Source organism: Marmota flaviventris, chromosome 1 (genome assembly GCF_047511675.1).
Source record: "Marmota flaviventris isolate mMarFla1 chromosome 1, mMarFla1.hap1, whole genome shotgun sequence".
NCBI classification, from domain to species: Eukaryota; Metazoa; Chordata; class Mammalia; order Rodentia; family Sciuridae; genus Marmota; species Marmota flaviventris.
Window position 1 is genome coordinate 216904844 of NC_092498.1, and position 24480 is coordinate 216929323.

Sequence of the window (24480 nt, forward strand, 5' to 3'; positions counted from 1 at the left end):
CATCTCCTCGGAGTGGGGACTACGGGTGTGGGCCACCCCACCCAGTGCGCGAGAGGCCTTGACCACCGGGAGAAATGGCTTCCATCCCGCCCAACTTCCCACAGCACAGATAAGAAAACAGAGGTCCCTGAAGGGGAGATGGTAGGAATGCGTCTCCTAAACCAGGGCTCTGTTCCTCTGAGCCAAGCCCATTGGAGGGGGTGTCCAGCCGCTGCCCCTGTGCAGGGCTTCGAACGGCGCCCAGGCAGTAAAGCCTAATGGTTAGGGGGCCTGAGGTTCAGAACCAGCCTGGTTTTTGCCACCAAGTGGCTTTTCCCTCCGCCTCAGCTTGCTCATCTGTGAAACGGAGAGTGTGGCGCACCCACCACGGCGAACTCTCGTCCTTGTTACCATTCTAGAACAGCCCATGGCCCCCAACTTCTGCTCCTCAGGAGCCGGGATGGGAGGCCTCCTCCCTGCTCACCTGCGCCCCCCCCCCCCCCCCCCCCCCCCCCCCGAGCAGCACCAGCTCTGTGGTTGGTGCCCAAGGCCACCACTGTCTCTGCGCAGCATCAGCCAGGCTGCCCTGGCGCAACCAGGGAGCTGCTCAGCAGGTTCTTCCTCTCGGCCTGCCGCGGGGCACGGAGCCGTCCTCTCCCGCCTCACCTGGGCCGGGCCCTCCCGGGCTCCCTGGCTCTGCCGCCCGTCTCTGCCAGGCGCAGTGAGCAGGTGGCAGTGGCTGGGTCAGGATGCCCAGCATCTTGGCGTACCAGAGCTCTGAGGTGGACTGGTGTGAGAGCAACTTCCAGTACTCACAGCTGGTGGCCGAGTTCTACAACACGGTGAGGTCGGATGGCGCCAGGTGGGCGGGTGGGAGCCTCCTGAGGTGCGAGTTCAAAACCTGGCTGCTCCACATCCTCTCTGGGGAATCTTGCTCGAGCAGTTCGCCTGTCTGTGGCTCGGTCTTCTCATCGCTTAGGCAGGGAGTGTCGGCTTTCATTCATTTATTTTGTCTTTATTTGGCATCAATCTCCGTGATAGGAAACGCAGCAGAGCCAGGCAGGGAGCAGGCCTCTGCTCTGAGCAGAGAGCACAGAGATGACTTCAGGCGTCTGCAACCCAGAAGGATGGTGCTGTGATGGGGGGGCACAGAGGCAGCTGTGAGGATACCCAGAGGAGGCCTCTGAGTCAGTCAAGGTGGATCAGGAAAGGCTTCATGGCTGGCTTGTTCTCATGGCTCTTCCAGCTCAGACAAATCATTTATATTCCTGGGATCATCCTATTTTTAGCACTGAAAGTTTCACCTTCTAGAAACCCCCTCGGTTTCGGGCATAGTGAGTTGTTCAGTCACCAGCCCCACAGACTGTGCTATGGCACAACATTGGAAGTGCTTAAGAATCATGGACGGGTAAATGACAATGACCTTGAACCAAAGCTTGAGAGACGGGGGCAGTCATGGAAAGACACCTGTGCTGAGCTCTTCCTGAGCAGGGCCTGGGGCCGAGGGGGCCGGGCGTTCTGGAGCCTGGGCTGCTGCCGCTGGGCTGGTGGGCATGCAGACGGTGCTTGGCTCTGCACCCTGTGAACACGGGCTTCACTGGGCACTTGCTGTGTGCCAGATGCTGTCCGGACGTTTTGCCTGAGGAACCTCCTGAGTCTTCGTGGTGACCAGGACGTGGGCTAGCCCAGAGTTCATCCCACCTTCCCCCGAGGAAGCGCTGCTCAGAGGCTCAAACCCTGCTTGGGCTCGGCTGGCTCTTACAGCCGGGGTGAGCCTGGACTTGGCAACTCTAGGGGACTTCTTGGAACTAAAAAATGCGGGGCACTCCGTTTAGGCTGCCCAGGCTGGTTCTGACCGTGTTGGCTTCGGACTAGTGGCTTCCAGGAGCCGGAGGTGAGACCCGGGGCTCCTCCTGACCTCCTGGAGCTCGCTCCGCCCGGGCTGGGGAGGCCCTTCTGGTCCTCGGTTGTCCCATCTGTATCCTGGGAAGGGGACAAATGTGCCGCTCATCAGAGGCTAGGGAGAGGAGTGGGGTTCTGGGACTCTCCTGTCTGTATTTCCTGGAAGGCCCCAAATGTTCTCTGTGGGGCCCATCCCCACAGGGGTGCCCCCGGAGTCGGGAGGGTTGAGCCTTGCAGTCCTCCTTTAGCCCACCCCTGGACACCCAGAGAGGCCACGGCAGGTCTCAGCGTTCCCAAGTCATGACAGAGATTGGGAAAGAGTCTTGTCTGGGACCTGCACCTGTAGGAACTGACCTTCTCTGTTCCCTGGTGCGAGTGTACTTGGGTCTCTTCTGTGCAGGGCTCAGAGACCACTGTGAAGGTGCCCAGGAGGCCTCGTGGTGGGGGCTGGGGTTAAGAAAGGCTTCCCGAAGGAGAAGAGTGTCTGCCCAGCCCAGGGAGACCAACTCACCTCGGTTTTCCTGGGATTAACCCTGTTTTTGATACTGAAAGATCAAAAGAGTTAGCGGTCGAGGATTGGAATCCCAGCTGGGTTAGAGGGGTTTCCTCAGCTGCTCAGTGGGGTACACTTGTCATCCTAGTGACTCTGGAGGCTGAGGCAGGAGGATCACAAGCTTGAGGCCAGTTTCAGCAACTAAGCACACCTCAACACAAAATAAAAGGGGCTGGGGGTGCAGCTCAGTGGTAGAGCATGTGCCTAGCATGTATGAGGCCCTGGGCTCCATCCCCAGCACACACACACACACACACACACACACACACACACACACAGAAGTGTTTCTTCAAAGTTTTCTCCTCCTGGACACAGCTGAGGGATCATCGTATCATTCAAGGGTGGGCTGGGGTGGAGTGACAAACTTGTTCTGCACAGACCTATTTACAGCCAGTAAATACTTTCAGCTGTATGACACATGTGGTTCGTGTCCCAACTCTTCAGCTTTGCCAAAGGTTTCAAAGCCTCCTGGGTGATCTGTAAGTGACTGGGTGACAGTGTTCCAATAAAGCTTTATTTACGGATGCTGCAATACGGATTTCCTGTGATTTTCACATGTTGCAAAATAATTTTCACCATTTGAAAAGGGAAGCGATATTTCGTAGCTTGCCAGTCCCCTGATACAAGGCAAGGGGCTCAATTAGGCTCATGGTCAGGGTCTGCCCACCCCTGACACACTTATGCCAAAAAACCCATTCAAATGGAGGACAGTAAGATGACGGTATTCTTTGCTCTGAATTACAGATTAAGAATGAGTATAAGAGGGTTGGGGTGCAGCTCAGTGGTGGAGTGCTTGCCTGGCACGTGTAAGGCACTGGGTTGGACCCTCAGCATCACAAAAAAAATAAACAAATTAAATAAAGGTATAAAAATACAATAATGTTAAAAAAAAAAACAAATAAGGAGTTTAACTCAGGAGTGGTGACTGTGTTGTACTAGCTCCTCAGAAGGCTGAGGAGGGAGGATCGCTTGAGCCCAGGAGTTCAAGGCCAGCCTGGGCAACAAGTGAGGTCCTGTTCAAAACAACAGAATAAACTAAGATAGAATAAAACGAACAAGTTCTTCCTCGTGATGTGGCCCACCCTCTTGCTGCTATTCCCTGGGTGCGCTTTGGTGACTTGTGCCTAGGGATGAATTTACAAATGATGCCTGTTCCGACCTAGTCATTGCACCTCTGGGAATTTGTGCCAAAGAAATCATCCCAGAAGACAACAGGATTTATACACAGAGTCGACCCCGAGTCATTTGTAATTGTGATAAGTGAAGACACCCAGTGGAGCTGCAGCCTCGGGGCCAGTCTGTGGGGCTGAAGACATCCCGGTGACATTCTGTGCAGCCGTCTCAGAGCCTGCTTTTGATCCAGGGATGTTAAGTGAAAGACTAAGCAAGTAGCAGAAAACGTTTAAGAAATCTGTTCCCATTGCTCTCATCACGACCTGCTTATGAATCACGATTCATGTTGAGAATGTGACTCTAAAGAGGAATCTTTCTCTGCTTGCAGAGAGCTCCGAGTCGGGTTAGGAGGCAGAGCCCAAATGCTCACGGTCAAGGTCATAGAAGAAGAAAATAGCCAAGGAGTCAGCCCAGGTGTTGGGAGGCTTCATGGAAAAGGGCACACAGGAACTGGGTCTTGAAGGACGAGTCGGAGCTCACTGAGCGCGGGAGAAGTCTGGACAGGGAGAGCAGAGGATGTGCAGGGTTCTGGAAGTCGAAGAGGAGCTGGGAGATGGGGAAAGGAGAAAGGGTTTCTGTGGCTGGAATGCGAGGAGGAAGAGGAAGCCGAGCTGCCAGGGCCGGGCAGCCAGGCAAGCGCTCCACCGGGATCCACACCCCTCCCCACCCGCAACGAACAGATTTTATTTGGTACCAGGGATTGAACCCAGGGGCTCTTAACCACGGAGCCACATCCCCAGCCCTTTTTATTTTTTATTTTGAGACAGGGCCTCACTAAGTTGCTGAGGCTGGCCTCAAACTTTTGATCGTCCTGCCTCAGCCTCCTGCCGTCCTGCCTCAGCGGCTGGGATGGGCCACCGCGCTTGGCTCCCACAGTTTTCCTGCTGTGTCCCGTGCTCATCATGGAGCTCATTCCTTCAACAAAATGCTCGACACCAACGAGAGCTGGATGACCCTTAGGTTTCAGGAGGCCCAGTGCTCCGTGCTCGTGTGTGGGGTGTGTCCAGAATTAGAGGTGCATTCCTGCCCCCCTGGTGAGTGTGAGGCCTTCGGAGGAAGGAGCGGAAGTGGGGGGGGAGCCGTGGGGGTGGGGCCTCTTGGGGAGGAGAGGTCAAGGGTGCAGTGTGCTCCAGGTCTCAGGAATGTGCTGGCAGGCTCCTGGGCAAGGGGCATGACACAGGCAGAGTCCCCGAGGCAAGAAAGCACATCCTGTTGGAAAGTAGCAGGCGGTTTGAGGCCAGAGCACAGGTGCCTATCACAAAGGGACCGAAGGGTGGGAGGAAGGATGGGGAGGTTTCTGGGCCAAGTCAGCAGCGCCAGGCTGAGGAGGGAGGCCACCAGGGCACTGATCAGCCGAGAGGTGAGAGGTCAGCAGCTTGGGTTCCACTGTGGGCAGGAAGAGAAGGAGCAGAGGTCGGGGGTGCTGGCTGGAGTGGTGCCAGGGCAGGGCAGAAGTCAAGGGCAGGGTCACATGAGTTGGCACCTGTCCCTCTTGGCCTGCTGACCTCCTGCCGGGCGACTGAGCGCTTGGGAGAGTTCAGATTTCTGAATGGTACAGGTGGAAGGTTCAAGGGCCCTGGGTCCTGGAGGCTGCAGAGATGAGTTCCCCCCTCGGGTTCTGCCGCTCGTCCTCTTCAGAAGACTCTCTTCACTCTGTACAGAGCCAAGGTGTCTAGGGAAAGGCGGGCGGTAAGAGGAGCAGGAGGAACCCGAGACCATGAAGAGAGACCAGAGCAGGGGCAGTGTGGAAGGGGTGCTGGCTGCTCTGCCCCCTTCTCCAGCACCCTGCCCACCTCCTCCCTGAGCCCTCCTGCAGCTGGCCTCTGCAGTGTGGCCAGCCCCGGCTCTTCTTTGAGTGCTGTGTGACCCAGGGGGCAGCCATCCCTCTCTGAGCCTCGGTTGTGCCCTGGGCAGGGAGCTGTAAGCCACGAGCGCACTACAGATCCGGTGGTACCTTCCTCTTCTGCCTTCTTCCCCACTGACTAGCAAATGATGACCTGGTGCCTCTGGAGGGTGGAGTCCTTGTCCTCAGGCAGGGAAGACACCACAAATAGAATAGTAAACGTGTAACACTGGTTACTCTTGATGCAACTTGGGTGCAGACCTGATGGTCCCTGGGGCCCTCTTTCCTCCTTTGGACGATGGGTGGGCCGGGGAGAGCCACCGTGGGACAGCCGCTCTCCATTTTGTTCCCACAAGGATGGCCAGGGCACGTGGCCTGTGCCAGGCGCTGCCCTGCATTCTGGAGGTTCAGAGGTGAACCCCACCCTGGTGGCTGCTGTGCCGGGAGGCTCACCGCCCTCTCCCGTCCTACTCAGCACACACCCGCTGGGCGCCCACGGTCTCAGCTCAGGCCACACACCTGGAGGTCCCTCTGCCACCAGCAGGAGCAAGGTGACAACCGCAGAGCTGATGGGCCCAGGACCTGGTGCTCAGTGTGTGACCCAGGGACAGGAGACGTCCAGGACAGGGGAGCCCAGGGACAGGATGTGGGTCTGTGGGTGCAGGCCCGGGGACAAGCTCCTCTGGAATTGGGTAGAGGTGGTGGTTATGGAACTTGAAGTGGGCTAGAAACCACCGAATTGATTTCTTTCAGAGTGGATTCATAGCACATGATCTTTGTCTCTTTTTAAAAATGGTGGCGCACGCCTGTAATCCCAGCGGCTCAGGAGGCTGAGGCAGGAGGATCGTGAGTTTGAAGCCAACCTCAGCAAAAGTGAGGCGCTATGCAGCTCAGTGAGACCCTGTCTCTAAATAAAATACGACATAGGGCTGGGGATGTGGCTCAGTGATCGAGTGGCCCTGAGCTCAATTCCTAGTACAAAATAAATAAACAAATAAATAACAAAACCTCACAGCTCCTGAGACTTCTAAGCATTGAATGTATTGAAACTATTAACATCAGAAGCAAACAGCACAGAAAGGCAAAAATGTTATTTGTTTGTCGACTTGACATTTATTAATTTTATTGAATACACAGCGCTTCATATAATCCTCATAAAAACCCTATGTAGTAGTTACCCTTATGTCCCCCAACGGATGGAGAAACAAGACTCAGAAAGGGCAAGCTCCTTCCTCAGGGTCACACAGCATGCCAAGACAGCCTGGTCCCAGAGCCTCTCACCTCCCCACAGCGCTGAGGGCCCTGGTTCCCCAGTGCTTAGCAGCGAATGGCGGGCGTCTGATTCCCAAGCCAGTCTTGCGCTGTGGCTGGCGCTGCTTCTCTTCACCCTGCCCAGGACCAGCACTCGTGGGCAGGTGTCCAGTGGACGCAGGTGACCGACCTCGGCAGGTGGTAGCTGGGCGCGGGCGGCGGGTTGGGTTCAGCGATGAGGAGTGAGGTGGCGTTGTCAGGTGCTACCGCGCAGCCAGACTCAGCACTGGCTGTGCCGCGTGACACCTGCTAGGGACACAGGGATAAAACAGGTGTCCCCTGTCCTCAGTCCAGTGGGGGAGGCCGAGGCAAGAAATAAGTCAAGAAATTAGTTAATGGAAAAGCTGAAGTGGAACGTGGCCCTGAGAGGAGGGAGTTGGGGGGACTGGACTGCACTGGGGGCGGGTGACAGGGAAGGGCCCCGAACCCGAGTCCTTCCAAGGGGGCCGTGGGTTCCTTCCCTCTGGCCGGTCCTGCCTCCCCCGCTCTCCGTCCTCCTCACCCCTCAGGCTCCTTCCTGCCTTTGCCACCTTTGTCTTCCCCTGCCAGGTTCCCGCGGTACAAGGGCACAGGGGGATTCCAGAGCTGTCTCGGTGCCCTGTGTCCCTCCTGCACAATCGTTTTCCTCCCCTGCCTGCCTTCTCCCTTTCCTGGGGACTGACCCTGGGGTGCTTGACAACTGAGCCACACCCCCAGCCCTTTTTATTTTTTTATTTTGAGGCAGGGTCTTGCTAAGCTGCTGAGTCTGGCCTTGAACTCAAGAGATCCTCCTGCCTCAGCCTCCCCAATCCCCAGGATCATAGGTTTGCACCACTGCGCCTGGCACAAGCATTGTTTTCTACAACAATTGACTGAGCTCCTACTATGTGCCAGGCATTGCCCTAGAGGCAGGTGCGGGGATGTGGCCAACAGCAAGCTCCCCAGCCTGACATTTAGTTCTCCGACCCTTCCCTTGGTGCTTGGAGATCTGGGAGATCCAAGGATGAGTGGAGGCATAGAACCGTGGGCACTGGACAAACACCACAAAGGCAGGGATTTTGTTTTGGGGCACGGTTAAGATCCTCGAGTTCGTGGTTGGGAGCCCAAGGAATGGTTGTCAAATGACTGAAGGAAGGAGGTGACGCCGGCTCCGGGCCTCACCCAGGGAGCCCAGCCCACGAGAGTCCTAGCTGGGGCTGAGCTGGCTTTGGACAGGATCCCAGACTGAGGCAGCTCCAGCCTCACCCGGCCCCGGGTGGGACCAGGTTTAGGGAAACGTGGGAGCTAGCCCTGGAGGCTGGGAGGGGGACCCGGGCGTCACTGCTGTTATCAGAGACCCTGGAGCCAGCTGGGCCCTTCCATCCCGCCGTCCCGTCCACACACTGCCTGGTACTGACTCCACATGCTCAGTCACAGTCCTGGCAGTGGTGAGCCGGCAGCCAGAGTGTCCCAGGCAATGCAGACAGCATGTGCAAAGCCCTGGGGGCAGGGAGGCAGGAGCACGCCCTGCCCCTGTGCAGCCACCTCACGGTCCCCTCAGCCTGGGCTACAGAGCTGTGGTGAGCTGGGGAGGAGTTTATTAGCCAGGTTTAAGAGGCTGGGTTTTCCTCCGGGAGCTGCAGGTGTGTTTTAATAGAGGTGCTGGGGTTCGGGGGACTGGTCTGGTGAGCATCTCCCGGGTGAGTTGACTCACATGCCCCGTGGCTGGGGTTGGCGCTGGGGCGTCAGGAATGCGTGTGCATCAGCACAGATGGGGCTGGACCCCTGAGGAGAGGGGGATGCAGGCCAGGGCTGGGGGTGGCTCCATGGTGGGCCCTTGCCTATGTGTAGGGCCCGGGCTTCCACCCCCAGCACCACACTCGCACACAGAAAGGAAGGAAGAAATGCAGGCCGGCCTGTCGTGCAGCTGATGGATTTTCCCGTTCAGTACGTCTTAGTCCGTTTTCTGTTGTTAATATCACAAAGCCACAGACTGGGTAAGTTTTAAAGGAAGGAGGTTTATTAGGGCTCACAGTTCTGGTCCCAGGTCAAGGGGCGGCAGCGGGCACTGGCCTCCTTGCTGGCGGTCCCACATGGTGAGACTGGGAATGTGTGACTCTCATGGCAGACCCTCCTAGATAACCCTTATCTGTTAACCCCACGACAGCCAGAGGCTGGTCCTCTCTTAGTATCTCATTGTGGCAGCAAAATTCCCGTGTGAGGCTGGGCGCAGTGGTCCACGACTGTCACCCTAGCTACTTGGGAGGCTGAGGCAGGAGGATGGCAAGTTCAAAGTCCAGCCTCAGCAATTTAGGGAGACCCTGTCTCCATAAAAAAGGTGGGGGCTGGGGATGCAGCTCTGTGGTAGAGCCCCCCTGGGTTTGATCCCCAGTACAAAAAAAAAAAAAAAAGAGTTTCAGGGGGGACAATCCACATTCCAGCCAAGGCTCGTACCCATCTCTCCGCTTTCCTTTCAACAGCCAGATGCCCCTCCCCCGCCGGGAATGGTCCTGGTGGCTGTGTACACAGAGTGTCCCTCTCCCTCTGGCCAAGGGTGGGATGCGGTCCAGGCTTCAGCCTGGAGTTCGAATCTCAGACCTGGACCTGGGAGCGAGCACAGTTCTCGTCCCGAGTGCCCACAGAGGCTCAGAGCGGCTCAGCCGTCCCTTTGATGAGTGAGGCCCCTGGAGTGACGGAGCCGATGAGCCAATGAGTGGGTGAAATGGCGCGCACTCCGTGACCTATGACCGGCTCCCAGCCTGACCAACCGCTGGTGGGTTGAAAATATCCCTAGTGGAAAACCCGTTTCATACACCTGGATGGTCAGACCTGGCACCTGGGCGGCACCCTCTGCTGCAGCCGGTGGCTGGCCCTCGTGGGTGAGGCTCACCAGAGCTGTGGCCGTTGACCACTCGCCACATCAGATGTGAAGTGTGATTGCCACTGAGTGTGTGTGGCATTGGCACCACCATAAAATTGAAAAATAATCTGAACGTCTCCATATAGGCACATATATATTTCATAAATGTTCAGTAAATAATATTTATTGCATACTTGCCATCTCTAGGTCAATATTTAGTAACTGTATGTTATACTTATTTATTTATTAATATTAATATTGATATTAATAATATCAATAAATATAATTTTTTTTTTTTAGTTGTAGATGGACACAATGCCTTTATTCATTTACCTTTATGTGGTGCTGAGGACGGAACCCGGGTCCTCACACGTGCTAGGCGAGCGCTCTGCCACTGAGCCCAGCCCAGCCCTGTATGTTATATGTATAATATGAGTTTCCACAATCATTTTCTGTTGCTTGCTACCAAAGAACCCAAGCTAACACACTGGTGGTGATGACTGTTAGATCCCAATAATGGGATGCTCGTTTAAGCAAGAAATCAAAAGAAAACAAAAATTTAGAACCAAAACTTGCAGTGACAAGAATGCAATGGAAAGACACCAGGATATCTTAGAAAAAGAAGGAGTGAGAAGTCCACGGCCGGGGCAGCTTTGGAGGGCTCAGGAGGAGGGCACGTAGTGTCCTGGGATATCTGCACTTGTTCTCAGCCTTGGTGCCTCATGGCCACAGGTGGTGGGTTGGGGACAGCTCAGTTGGTAGAGAGCTGGCCTCACATGCATAAGGTCTTTAGATTCTTGTCAATGGTTGACTCCATGTTGGTGACTCCTAAGCTGCAGAGCTTCACATTTTAATTCTCAAGTCAGAAAACCTAATCGGCCCGGGGAGAATTAGGGGTCTCTTCCAGTGAGGTGGGGACCTGCTGACACAGATATCTGGTCATTCAGAGGACCTCTGTGCTGGGTAGGCCTTAGGAACTGACCTGGAGATGGGCATGGCTTGTCCTCCGGCAGACAAGGCCCAGGGTGAGAACCGAGGCGGGTGTCGACGTGGCCTGGGGACAGCTGCCTCACAGAGCCCAGGCTAGTTCCCCCAAGTGTGGTGTTGGCACTGATTCCACGATCCCCCTGAGGACAGCCACTCGCTGCCCAGGAGGACTCCTCCTCTGGGAAGCGTCAGGCCCAGCCCATGGACGCTCACCTCGGTGTTCTGACTTGGTGAGGCAGCGTCCCTGCGGCCGGGACTCCGAGAGGAGCAGGGGCCCAGTTAGCAGGGTGCTGTTTCTCCCTTGCTAAGATGAGGTGCAGATGACGGAGGAGCCTGATAAGAGGAAGGGTCTTTCAGGGAGGGAAGGCTGCCCCTGAGAGAGCAAGCTGGCTGTCCTCAAGTCGGAGGCTGCAGAGGAAAAGCAGCCCCGAGCTCCCGAGTTGCCTGCTGTGGCTGAGGCGTACGGGGGAGTCTCTGTGGGGAGTCAAAATCCTGCGTCAGCAGATCGGGGCCTGGAGCCATTGAAATCTGGTGTGAAGGTCTGATGACCTTAACTGCACTTGTAGCTAATGACACCTGGGACAGTCAACAGCGCTGAGAGGAGGTAGCATTGTGTGTGTTTCACAAATTGGAGATGAAGTTTAATGGGTTTATGTCACCTTTCAAAGGCACCACCCACCTAGGGAACAAGGGAGCAGGGATCCAGTCCTATGTTAGGTCTCTACGTTGCGAAGCATTGATTTCAACAAAACAGCCAACTGAAAATCACTTACACAGAAAGGACAACCTCTTAATTTTTATGGAAGTGGAACAGGCTTACCACCAAACGGCTGGGTTCTCCCCGTCTTTCTGTTCTGTTCCTGTGTAGTCCTCAGAGCATTGTCCCGGACCCGGGGCATTCCCAAGACCTTGTGGGGGTTCCTCAAGGTCACAGTTGCTTTACTAATCATGTGAAGATGGTATTTGCCTTTTTGGCCCCAATTCTCTTCTGCAGGCACAACGGAATCTTCCAGAGGCTACATGATGCATAATGACCCCACCCTCTCTGGTGCCAAGGCAGTGTGTGCTTATGCAGTCCCGTATCTCTAGAATGTTTTGATTTCAAGTTCCAACACAGTAAATCTCAATTGATGGAATTCATATAAGTAAAATCTCTGGGAGCTTTTTCTTTCTATTTAAGAATGTAAAACGGTCTTGAGACCAACGAGTTTGAGAACTGCTGTCCTTGACTATTAATTAGGTTTTATTCTCGCCTTGCTTCCTCATAGTTGCAATATAACTGCCATCTTAAACACCACAACACTGTGCAAAGGTTCTATTAATGGTTCAAGCTTTAATAAAGAGAACTTCCCAGAAGTTCCCCATCAGACTTTCCTTCATGACTCCTTGGCCAGAATTTTATTACACATCCGTTCCTTAACCAATGCCTCACAATGAGGATGATTCATGCCTTGGGACTCAGACCTGACCCCTTGAAGGCCACGTCCTCCTGAAGGCTGAGCAAAATTTGGGCTTATTCAATAAAAAAAAAAAAATGAGGAAGCGTATAACTTAAAATATAGGTTAAATTGTGGCAAAGATAAAATAATAAAATAACAGTGGTTCAATAAAGATAGGAGTATATTTCTCTCTCTCTCTCTCTCTCTCTCTCTCTCTCTCTCTCTCTCGGCAGGGTATCAGGAACTGAATTCAGGGGCACTTGACCACTGACTTACAACCTCCATCATTTTTGTTTTTAGTTTTGAGACAGTGTATCATCAAGTTGCCAAGATGCTGAGGCTGGTCTTGAACTTGAGATGGTCCTGCCTCAGCCTGCAGAGAGTTGCCAGGATGACAAGCACGTGATGCTGTGCCCCGCTATTTCTCCTGTAGATAATGTCTGATCCATAAGCTTTCAGGGCTGGTGGGAAAGCCCCCTGATGCCAGGGACCCAGGGATATCCCTAGAGTCACTTTGCCATCTCTAGGCCATTGCCCTCACCTGCTTGGCCCAAGAAACTATGCCGTCACACCTGCATCCCAGCAGAAAGTGGGTAAGGACTGGTCACATACTTTCACTTTAAGAATGCAACCTGGGGGGCTGGAGATGTGGCTCAAGCGGTAGCGTGCTCGTCTGGCATGCGTGCGGCCCGGGTTCGATCCTCAGCACCACATACAAGCAAAGATGTTGTGTCTGCCAAAAACTAAAAAATAAATAAATAAATATTTAAAAAAAAAAAAAAAAAAAAAAAGAATGCAACCTGGAAGCCACTATCATGCTCACTCTCATTGGCCAGAACTTAGGACATGGCCACGTGGAGCCGCAAGGGAGTCTGGGAAAGAATTCTGCTATCACAGAAAGGGGAGAACCAGATCTGCTTGCACTGATTGTTGTTCCCTCCCAGGTCTGGGGTTTGTCTCCCCAGAATGATGTGTCCTCCTAATACTGAACCAAACCAGTTTGGTTAGTGAGGAAGGAGGGAGGAGGGTGGCTGAACTACCCGATCCCACCTTCCACCCCAGCTGCTGCGTTCTTGGTGGTCTTATTGTTGGTTATCAGTTGGAACCTGGTAAATAGTTTCTGCTGCTCTGAGAAACGGAACTCTGCTCCAACTTGTAAGAAATTCACACGTTCTTGGACTCTGGTCTCAAATTCTGGATTTTTCACTTACTAGTCCAATGATGGGGCTGGATGATTTGACCACTCTGAGAATCAATATCTTCTCTATAATGCTGTTTTGAGGATAAGAAGAAAATTCTGGAAATAAGGAACTTTGCCTGGGACCTGAAACATAGTAGCTGCCTAGTCCTGGGGAGACCCGTTATTAAGCCACAGATAACCTTCAAATGCAAAGCCATGCCCTCCTGGGGCTCTGAACAGGTGCAGCCGTATTTCCTGGTCTCTATTTTTCCTCCTCTTCCCCAAGGAAGCTTTTCCTGGCCATCGTGACCCTCAGTAATATTTCCTTTTTGTCTCAGCTAGCTAATACTGCATAACAAGTTGTCCTCAAATTTGGTGACCTGAAACAAGGACAACTTTTACTCATGAATTCATCTGTGGTCTAGGTCGGGCTCAGCAGGGACAGCTCATCTCTACTTAGCATCGCTGGAAGGCTGGGGTGCAGCTAGAATCATCTGAAGGTTCATTGAATTGTGCTGCAACTGATTTGGGGAGAATCAAACATCTGGGGCTGGAACAGATGTTCTCCAGCATCTCTCTCTATCCTGTGTGGTCTCTCAACATAGTGGCTTCAAGGGTAGCCAGGCTTCTTGCTGGGTGGCTCAGGGGCCCACAGTCTCATGCTTTAATATAAAGAGAGTCAGGTGGAAGCCACAGCTCCTTTTATGATCTAACCTTAGAAGCCGCACAGCCCCACCTTTGCTTCACACAGTTAGGAGGCAGTCATTAGGGTGCTGTGTCGTCTTTCTTTGTCTATGAAGCTAACATATGACCACCATGTCAACATTTCAATTCACGGGAAAGGGAGACAATATAGGGCAAGCCTTAAGTAGCTTCTTAAGTACTGACCAGGAGGCAGAGATGTCCTTTATGTTCTTATCCCAGTAGCCAGACTGGGTCACCAAGTCACAGGAGTTGTGAGGCAGGTGGAAACTGTCTTCTCCCATCGAGTAGCTGTGTGCTCAGCTAAAACCTGGAAGATACTATGATGGTCCCTTTTATCCACGGGTTCCAGGAACCCCCGCAGGTACTGAAACCCACAAATGCTCAAGTCCCTGATATTAAATGGCATTATTATTTGCATAGAACTTACACAATCCTCCTATAGACTTTAAATCATCTCCAGATAGCTTATCACACCTGATATAATGTAACTGATCCTGTGGACATAGTACTTACACTGTGTTGCTGAGGGAAAAATGACCAGAATAAAAATCTGTACGTGTTCAGGACAGAGGCAATTATTTTCTTTTCCTGAGTATTTTCAATCTGAAGTTGGTTCAATCCATAGTTACAGAACCTATGGACATGGAGTTTTCTTCTAAAAAGAAAAGGGGGAGAATATACATAGAAGGTCAGTATATCGTCTTTGTCGCACTCTTGAGTGAATGGATGAACCCCTAGAGTAACGGGTAGAGTACTGGGTCTACTGCTGACCAATGCTCCGTCCACATCAGCTGAGGACAGCGGGTGTGGCTCACTGGTGGAGCATTTGCCTAGCCTGCCTGGGCCCTGGGTTCCATCCCTAGAACCATGACAGACAGAGAGAGGGAAAGAGAGAGGGGAGGAAGAAAGGCAGGCAGGAAGGAAGAGAAACAGCTGGAGGGGTGACAGGTGAATGATTGACAAGTCTCGGGCTGATGAATTGCCCAGAAGGTTGCAGATGATCCATCGGCTGGTGACTGAGGGATCGGACTCAGTCAGGAAGCCCCTGCCGTCTCCTGCCCTGACAAGCCCCCTCCCACATCTCTGTTCCAGTTCAGCAACATCTCCTTCCTGATCTTTGGGCCACTCCTGATGTTCCTCATGCACCCCTACGCCCAGAAGCGCTCCCGCTGCATCTATGGTACCTTTGTCCTCTTCATGATCATTGGTAGGTGTGGCTCTGCCATGGAGAGGAGGTGGGCGTGGGCACCGGTCACCCCTGACACCTCCCCTTGCCTCTGCCTCCCCAGGCCTGTTCTCCATGTACTTCCACATGACGCTCAGCTTCCTGGGCCAGCTGCTGGATGAGATCGCCATCCTGTGGCTACTGGCCAGTAGCTACAGCATCTGGATGCCCCGCTGCTACTTCCCCACCTTCCTCGCAAGGAACAGGTGGGGCAGGGGCTATCTGTCTGGACCGGGTGGGGCTTGAACTCTCTGTGGACCCTGTGGACCTCTGTGGATCCTCACCTGCCCCCCACCCTGGATCCTTCCCTGAGCCATTTGGGGGCCTTAGAATCCCTGGCCAGACCCCCTGGGGTTCTCTCCCCACCCTGTCTCACTTACCTGGACTTCCAGTGCCCCCTCCCCTGATCCCACCTGGATAGCCTGGGACCTTCTCCAAACTGTCTGAGCCACCTGGAGATCCCAGGACCCGGGCCTAAGCCTTCCTGGGCCCCAGGATCCCTCCCCCGAGTCTTTCACCTGGACTCCTTGGAATCTTTCATCTATCCTCCCGGGCCCCTGGGACCCTCCGACTTGACTGGAGGCCCTTCCAAACCTCCCCTGATCCTGTGTGACCCATCTAAGGCTTCTAGGACACCACCCTCTCACCACCCCAGACACCCTATCATCACAGTCCCTCCAGGGACCCTGAGATCTTTTGTCTGACCTCTCCTTAATTCACGGCGGCTCATGGATCTTCCTCCAAGCCTACTGGGTTCCCTTGAGTCTCTTGCGGAACTCACCGGCCTCTGGAGCCTTGACTAAATTTCCTGGACTCCTGAGACCCTCTCATCCTCCTACCCAGCCCTGGGCCCAGCTTGGCCTCCCTGGGACCCTTCACCTGACTCTCCTGAGCCCAAGCTCAGGACACATCCTGGGCCTACCTGGGCTTCCCAGAGCCTTTCTCCTTCCTTACCCTCTCTGGCCACCATAAGTTAACCATGCTTGACCCTCCAGGGCCTCCACTCACTCACAGCTGAGCCCCTTTCCCTCCAGGTCCCACTTCACCTGCCTGGTCATTGCCACCACCATGATCAGCACCTTCCTGTCCTTCCTGAAGCCCACGGTCAATGCATACGCCCTCAACAGCATCGCCATACACATCCTGTACATCGTGTACCGCGAGTACCGGAAGTAAGTGGAGGCTGCAGACACTCGTGTCCCCGCCCGTCACCCCGAGAACTCACGCGCTCTGGGCACTGACTCCTTGACTCCAGGCCCTGGAGGGGAGGCCCCTTCCCTAACATCACCTACTAGCAAGTGGCAGGGCCAGGACCCAAACCTAAGATCTTGTCCTCTTTACAGTGAACCCCTAAAACACGCATCTGAGAGGAGAGAACAGCCCATAACCTCCACTCACCCATTAACCAGCCCAGCAACCATTGACATTTTGCTCTTGATGGGTTACATTTTTTTCCCCTAAATTTCATATATATATTTCAACTCTAAACTTTTCAGGATCTAACTCCCCTGATAATTATGGTTTTTAACCCACATTGGGTCTTAGCAGGATAGAGAAGGGTTTCTCAAACAGGGATATTTGTGGAAGATTGAATAAAGATTATTCACAACACAGAAGTCAGCGTATAGGAAAACCACTGGGGGTTGTTGAGCACCTCTGTGCTGATAAGAGTGGGATTCTAGGTCTAGCTGGAGACCCGAGGCAAGGGGCCATGGGAGGGGAGGAAGGAGGAAGAGGCCACAGGATCCAAGAAGCCCCAGGAGAGAGGAGGCTTAGCAGGACTCTGATCTCTAGTTGCTGGTTGCATCCAGCCTGAGGCAACCCTGATGGAAGAAGTGAATCTCCTAACAGTACCCTCCTTTTTCCCCTTTGATTTCCTGCCCCTGCCAGGGCTCCACATTGACCAACCCAACTGGAAGCCATTAGCTAATCCAGGTAGAAACCACTGGCCAATCCAAGTAGAAGACTTTGGTCTAGCCAACTGGAAACTAATGGCTGAGTGAACTGGAAGTTCACGGACAAGGGAGCCCCTGGCTTTGGTCTGCACAGGTGGACAGCCCAACACATCCCCCAGATGCACAGGGATAGATAGAGAAGGAAAGGGACAGGCTCAAAAGACAGATGGGAGGTATAGGGCACGCTCACTCTGTACAAAGTTAATGGTGCTCCTTTAAGACAGCACCTAACATTGTGTGTGGACATGGCCTCAGTTTCTGAGAGGTGCCTGGTTGTGTTTAAATAAAGACCTCACCGTGGTCTCGCAGCTCCCCTTTATTTCATAAGGTCTCTTCTCCCATCCCCCTTTCTTCGTGCCTTTGATTTTTTTTTTTTTTAAGAGAATTATTTGTCTGTAGCACAATTTATGTTCTGGATTTGGCCAACCGTTTCCTCTAGCATCTTTAAGTTTTCTCGTATCCTGTATTTCCTGCAAATTAATAGTTGGATCTAGGTCTGTTCTTCCTGTGTTTTGGCCAGAATATTTCACAGTGGCACCGGTGGTTCCTGTCCATCCCCAGAGCCCTGCAGTGTTTGGATGTCCCCCATGGACGGGCCCCTTGGAGGGTTAGGCTGGCTAGAGGATTTGGCTGGTTTCACCAGGTCCCTTTGCAGATGCTTCTCCACCAACTTCCAGCAGCTTGAGCCAAGTTGCTGGGGGCCATGACCTGGCCAGCGGCAGTGAAAGGGTGGCTTGCACCTTCTGTTGTCCTTTCTGCCGGCATTACCTGGAGTTTTTCCACCCAGAAGGACTTTTGCCAATCAACCTTGAAATCCAGGTGAACAAGTTGCATAGATAATCGACTTTTTCCTTTTATCTATCGACTTCCAGAGTAATGAATTGGTGCCCTAGGAGTCTCTAGTAGAGACCCACGAAGCACATTTTTTATTATGAACATAAAGGTTTTTATATCTCTGACATGTTTTAATGCATGACAGTCATTAGACTGTTTTAAAAAACTTTTAAATTTTTAAATAATTACTGATTTACAGAAAGTTGCCGATATAGCACAGAATTATCATGTACTCTTCCCCAGTTTTCCCCAAAGGGAACAGTTTATGCAACACAAGTATATCTCAAAAGGAAGAAATCGATGTTGATATAATGCTGTTAACCAGATTACAGGGTTTAGGCTGACCTCTCCAGTTCTTTCTCACCGTGCATTTTGATGTTCAGGCTGCTCAGTTCTAGGTGAGTGAACACAGTCTAAGCTTTTAACCAAAAAGGAGCTGCTGTCTCATTTATCCGGGTCACGCTCTTTGCCAAGGAGCCCTGGGGTTGCTCTGTTGCTGGGAAACACAGACGTGGCCTCCAGAGAGTGCACCCCACCCCAGACACACACTCACTGTGACACACATAGACACACTCCTGCAATACACAGACACATGTCTTCATGCACTGACCCAGAGGGACACACGCTTATAACCCCAAATACACAAACATAGAAGGACTTGCTCCATAGGAACACAGATTACACAATCTGACCAACTTGGATTGGATCCCAGCCCTGCCACATCTCAGCCATGTAACCATGGTGGGACTTGATGTCACCACCTGTACCGCAGTTTCCTCATTTACAAAGGTGCTGCGAGGACTGGGTTAACACCTGCCCCTGGGTCCTGTCAATTCTCAGCAGTTCTCTGCTGCTGGAGCACTCACCTGACATGCATCAACTGACACAGAGGAGGGGCACGCTTGGCTCACGGCTGTGGCGGTTTCAGCCATGATCAGTTGGCCCTGTGGCTCTTGGGTCTGTGGTGAGGCCCACGTCATGGCAGGGGCACTTGGAGTGGCAATGAGCCATTCTCCTTGTGGCCAGAGGCAAAGGCAAGAGGAAGAGATCCGGGGGCCATGATTTGCTGCAAGGGCATATCACCAGTGGCCGGACCTCCTCCCTCCAGGCCCTTCTCTAAAAGCTTCTGCTCCTCCCAACAGGACCAAGCGGGGACCAAGCCTCTGACACCCAGGTCTGTGGGGAATATTCCAGATCCAAACTAGAGCAAGCACCAACTTGAACCCTCAACCCCTCCCCTTCCCTCTTCCCAGCTCCAGCCTCATCTGGGATGGAGGAATTCTGCATCAGCCCCTTGGCTCTGCCGCCTGAGCCCAGCCTCATCTCCCTTCCTCCCCTCCCCCCAGGACCAGCAATAAGGAGCTTCGGCACCTGATTGAGGTGTCCGTGGTTTTATGGGCCTGTGCTGTGACCAGCTGGATCAGCGACCGCTTCCTTTGCAGCTTCTGGCAGCGGATTCATTTCTTCTACCTGCACAGCATCTGGTGAGCACCTGCCCTGGAACCTGGGAGCCCACCACCAGAGAGCCTCAGCGCAGGCTTAGAGCAAGGAGCTGGGGAAACGGGTGGGGGCCGAGTGGGAGGAGACCCCCCCAGACGCCAGGGCTTGGGAGTGGGGGAGCCGGCGGCTGGGGACTGGACCCAGAAGGCCCCTTGGGAAAGCGAGATCCGCGAGAAGTAAGGAGAGGAGGCGGTGGCCCGGGGACATCTAGTGCCCTCAGCACCTTCTCCCTGCACCCCACAGGCACGTGCTCATCAGCATCACCTTCCCTTACGGCCTGGTCACCATGGCCTTGGTGGACGCCAGCTACGAGATGCCAGGCCAAACCCTCAAAGTCCGCTACTGGCCGCGGGACACTTGGCCCATGGGGCTGCCCTATGTAGAAGTCCAGGGCGATGACAAGAGCTGCTGAGGCTGTGGCCACCTGCAGGGTTCCTCACCTTTCCCTTTCCCAGGCCCCTTGTCCTGCACTTCCCTGCCCCGAGGCAGGGGATGAGCTCCCTAGTGGTCCTGAGCAGCAGTCTACTGACCTGGGGAGGACTGCCTGCACCTCCCGCTGCCATGACCTGCCCCGGCCTCTTTCTCTTCCACCTCTCTGTCCGCAGATGTCACATGATCTGGTGGGGTCGAGTCACCAGTTGCTGGGATGACTGGGTGATGTGTCACCTGCTTGGCATGACCCCAGGCTGAGGCTTGCTGTCTGGCATCTTGTATGTATTGGTGATCTGGGTCTGTGGTTGGACATTGGATGACAATGTCCCTGGTACTTGGGAGCATCCCAGAGAACACATATGACTTGTGGGTACCTAATCTTTTTTCTTTCTTGGTGCTGGGGATTGAACACAGGGGTGCTTTTATCACTGAGACACATCCCCAGTCCTTTTTATTTTTAACTTTGAGACAAAGTCTCCCTAAATTGCTCAGGGTCTCACTATGTTGCTGAGGTTGGCAAGGAACTTGTGATCCTTCGGCCCCAGCCTCCGGAGTTGCTGGGATTTGATGTACACCACTGCACCCAACCCAGACACCCAATTCTATACCCACAAGTGCATGCAGAGACCTCACAGACCTCCCACACGTGCCTCTGAATTCATGGGGAGCAAGTCATGAATGGCAAACAGCTGAGGGAAATGGAAGCCCACACTGGACAAACCAAGCACCGTGGAGTGTGGCGCATCAGAGAAGAGCTGGGCAGCTGGTACCGCGTGGTGGGGTAGGAGGATGCTTTTCAGGGTGGTTAAGAGCCTATGGCCTGGGGCCAGACAGACCTAAGCTTGAATTCCCACTTGACCATTTCTGGCTGTATAATCTTCAGGATGTGATTTATCCTACTTTTGAAGTTCAAGCCTCTTGTCCATAAATAGTGTTTCTTTCTTCATAGGAATTTCTACGTGCATAAAACAAGTTGACGTATGTGACATGCTTAGTACATGTCTTGCAAACACCCATCCATCTGCCCATCCTTTAATCTATCCATCTATCCACCCATCCATCCATCCATCCATCCATCCATCCTTCTATCCATCCTTCCATCCATTCAGTTTAGCCAACCATTTGTTTATTCATTAATCTGCCTAAGTTATCCACTCCCCTTCCCATGCATCTTCCTCCTGTTCATTCATTCATTCATTCATCCCTTTAACAAATGTACACATGGAGTTCCAGCTACAGGCCAGACACTAGGCTCTTTGCAAGACAGCTGACATTGAAGTCCCTAACCCAAGGAAGGAGACAGATGTTAGACAAACAAGAAGACACAGGACCAAGGCACTTAGAGACACCAATGGGTGTTACAGAGAAGGTGAATCAGCGATGTTCCAGGGAGTGATGGGCTGGAGAGCCGTCCTCTCAAATGGGTGCTCAGGCAGGGTGCCCAGGGGATGGCAAGCATCCCCCTGTGGAGTGAGTGAACTTGCAAGCAAGAGCAACAGAAAGCGAACTGTTGCCTAAACTTAGTAAATGAGGAGGAACACATTGGTTGGAGGTTCTTAAGTTGAGAGCCCTGAATGGGTTTCAGTGTCCATGACCATTTCACATTGTCTGCAAAAGATTAGTGTTGGGGCAAATCACCTAGGCCTCTGGAGTGCATACCTTCAGATAGACATGAACACTCACATATTATAGTTGTGGCCCAGAGAGGGCAAGTGACCTGCCGAAGACCACACAGCTAGGTTAGCCTTTCCCCAAAACTCTTTGTATCACTGTCATCAGTAGAATTGAACCTGGATTCTGGGTCTCCTGCTTCTGGGTCCTTCTTTCTGTTTAGTTTTAGAAACCAGAGGATCTTCATTTGTGGCTGATTGAGGTACTAGAAGGAGGAGTTTCTGTAAAATTGTGACATTATCTACAAAATGCTGTGTGTCTGGGTATGTTTGGGGGCATAGGAGATGTGCTTCCATGAAATTCCCTAAAGGGCTCTTTGATCCCCTATAAGTTAAAAACTTCTGGGGTACACCCATAATCCCCAGAACTTGGGAGACTGAGGCAGGAGGCTCACAAGTTCAAGGCCAGCCTGGGCAACTTAGCAAGACTCTATCTAAAAATAAAAATAAAAAGGGATTTGGGGTGTAGCTCAGTGATAAAGCACCCCCTGGGGTTCAATTCCCAGTAAACCACCCACCCCCCAAAATTAAGAACCTCAGTTCAGAAATCTCTCAGGGTGGCTGGGGGGGGGGTGAAGTGGTAGGAGAAGCTTCTCCCCCATTTCTCTTTCCTTTCTTTCCTGGCTTATGTGGCCATGGTGTGAAATCCAAACAGTGCTTACCAACAGATGACATAAAAGGGCACCTACTGAGTCTGCTTACTTTCATGTGCGCAGCAGGCAGATCCACAGAGACAGCATTCTGTGGTTGCCAAAAACAGGGAGGGGTGTGAGTCACTAATGGCTCGATGGGCATGGTTTCCTTTTGGGGTGATGAACACATCTCAGAAACAGGGGTGATGTTTGCACAACATCATGACAGTTCTAAACACCACCCTGATTGGCACTTTAACGTGGTTAATGGTTAAATGTAATGTCAGGTAAATTTGACCTCTATTGAGAATTTAAGAAACTCCCAGAGTCATTCATGGACAAGTTTAGGTCATGGGCCCATCTTTAAACCAGTCCCAGTAGCTAGAGGGATGCATGCCTTTGGATTACTCAGGCCAGAGGTGGACTTCCTCACTGGGAGTGGGGACAGGGTAGTTCCACAGGGTGTGTGGTCTGAGAGTGGGGGAGGGGGCAGCTGGGGGCAGCAGTCCTCTCTGAAGCCCTGTGACCTGCCATTAGCTGGCATTGTCCAAAACTTCACTCAGAGGTGCCTTAAATGCTTACACTGGCCCTGGGAGGAGGGAGCTCCCAAATCAAGAGACCATTATCAGAAAAGGGGGTGGTTTAAGAGGGGAGATCCAAATGTTCAGGGTGCTGCTGCTTTTGAGCAGGTCTTCTTGTTACAGATTTTCGGTTCACTCCCAAACCATTCCGGGTTCCCCATTGCTTCTGGATGTCCAAGGCCTCAGTGTGACAATCAAGAATTTCTCTGCCTTAAAGACCCACACTCCAGCAAGTCTCTGCTGGCTGGCCACGAGGCGCTGCTGGAGATGGTCACCCTGGTGTCACCTTTGACATTGTGACAGGTGGCTGTGTGTACTTTTGTGGCTGGCTGCCAAACTGTGAGGTGCAGAGAGCACAGGCTAAGCCTGAAAGAGGGTCCAAAAATGTCCCCAAGGGCTGGACCATCTACAAGGGGAGATGCAGGTGAACCTTCAGGTCCTCCCCTTGGTGCAAACAAACCGGATCACTAGAGGGCGGCAGAGACTGGATGGAGCCGGGCTGCGCACGGAGCAGATGTCAAAAGGCAGGCAAACTGCTCCTCTGTGTGGGGCCTGGGGGGCGGGAGTGGAATGCCCTGTCTATATCTGTTTCATTTTTTGTGACATTGAGATAGCATGTAAGATGCTGCCGTTAAACAGATTTAACAGCACCAATTACAGATCCTCAAATAATCATTTTTTCTGTTTTAAAAAAAAATCTATTCTCTTTGCTTACATTGATATGTTAAAATAGGAAACATTGTATCCTCTGGTAAGTGATTTGTTATAGGTCCAAAGTATCCACAAAACTAGATACAGTAACACAAGAAGTGTTAGTAAAGGTAGCTCAGTGCTGCTCAAACCAGGGGCTCTAGAATCCCCCACTGAGGGGGGAGGAAAGCAGAGGGGTGGTCTCTGCGGCTCCCCAAGAAGGAAGCCAGAGTTCTTGGGGGCAGAGCCTGGGTATATTTTAAAGGTCCCCAGGAGATTTCAATGTCAGGTAAGGTTGGGAAACCTTGCACTAGAAACTATCACCTACAAGGGTGGGCTCTGACCCCCAGGGCTGTTTTCTTTGTCATCAAGACAGGTGACTTAAAAAAATAATGCTCATTTATTTCTCTCACAAATTTGCATTTTTAAAAAGTTGCTAGGGAGATGTCAAAGTTGAATAAGCATCAAGCTAACACATTCTCTTAGAAGAAATCAGGGGGACTAGAAAAAAATGACAAGAAGCTAAGCATTTCACTATTCAGTATCATTTCATTTTTGCGACAAATATTTATCGAACACCTATTATGTGCCAGGCACTATGCTTAGAATATATCACGAAAAAGAAAAAAAAAAACTATTGTTCTCTGGGAGCTGCCATTCGAGCTGGGGGAGATGGACAAAATTTAATAAGCAACTGCGTGTGTATCAGTAGGTTGTAAGGGAAACAGGGAAAAAACTAAAAAAGGAGGAAGAGCATTGGGGGACTAAGGCGGAGTGACAGGATTAAATAAGGTAGTCAGAAGAGATCCCGCTGAGAAGGTAATTTGAGCAAAGATTTGGAGGAGGTAAAGTGGGGAGCCAAGTGGCCTCTTAGGGGAGATGGTTCCAGGCAGAGGCTGCTCAGTGTGTCCAGGAGAGAGCAGGCAGCAGGCAGTGAGGGAAGACGTAAGAGAGGGGTGTCCACACCAGGCTACCCTTCTGGTCCTTGACCTTGCAGATAATGCTGCAGACTAAGGGCTTCACTTTATTTAAGGGCAAATTAAATAACATTTGTAATCATCATCTGTAATT

The 24480-nt window shown here is 52.5% G+C and overlaps 1 protein-coding gene across 1 annotated transcript; it reads left to right on the forward strand.

The window, feature by feature from the left end:
* The first annotated feature begins 728 nt into the window (after window positions 1–728).
* Acer1 (alkaline ceramidase 1) lies at window positions 729–19816 on the forward strand. Its single transcript, XM_027952779.2, has 6 exons — window positions 729–821; window positions 14983–15097; window positions 15180–15321; window positions 16150–16287; window positions 19251–19388; window positions 19648–19816. The coding sequence occupies exons 1-6, from the start codon at window positions 729–731 to the stop codon at window positions 19814–19816; spliced, it is 795 nt and encodes a 264-aa protein (XP_027808580.1).
* Window positions 19817–24480: the final 4664 nt, after the last annotated feature.

Coding starts and splice junctions, on each gene's coding strand:
- Acer1 (XM_027952779.2), top strand. CDS start 729: ATGCCCAGCATCTTGGCGTACCAGAGCTCTGAGGTGGACTGGTGTGAG. Junction 16,288..19,250: donor GTGTACCGCGAGTACCGGAA/GTAAGTGGAGGC, acceptor CCCTCCCCCCAG/GACCAGCAATAAGGAGCTTC. Junction 19,389..19,647: donor TTCTACCTGCACAGCATCTG/GTGAGCACCTGC, acceptor TGCACCCCACAG/GCACGTGCTCATCAGCATCA.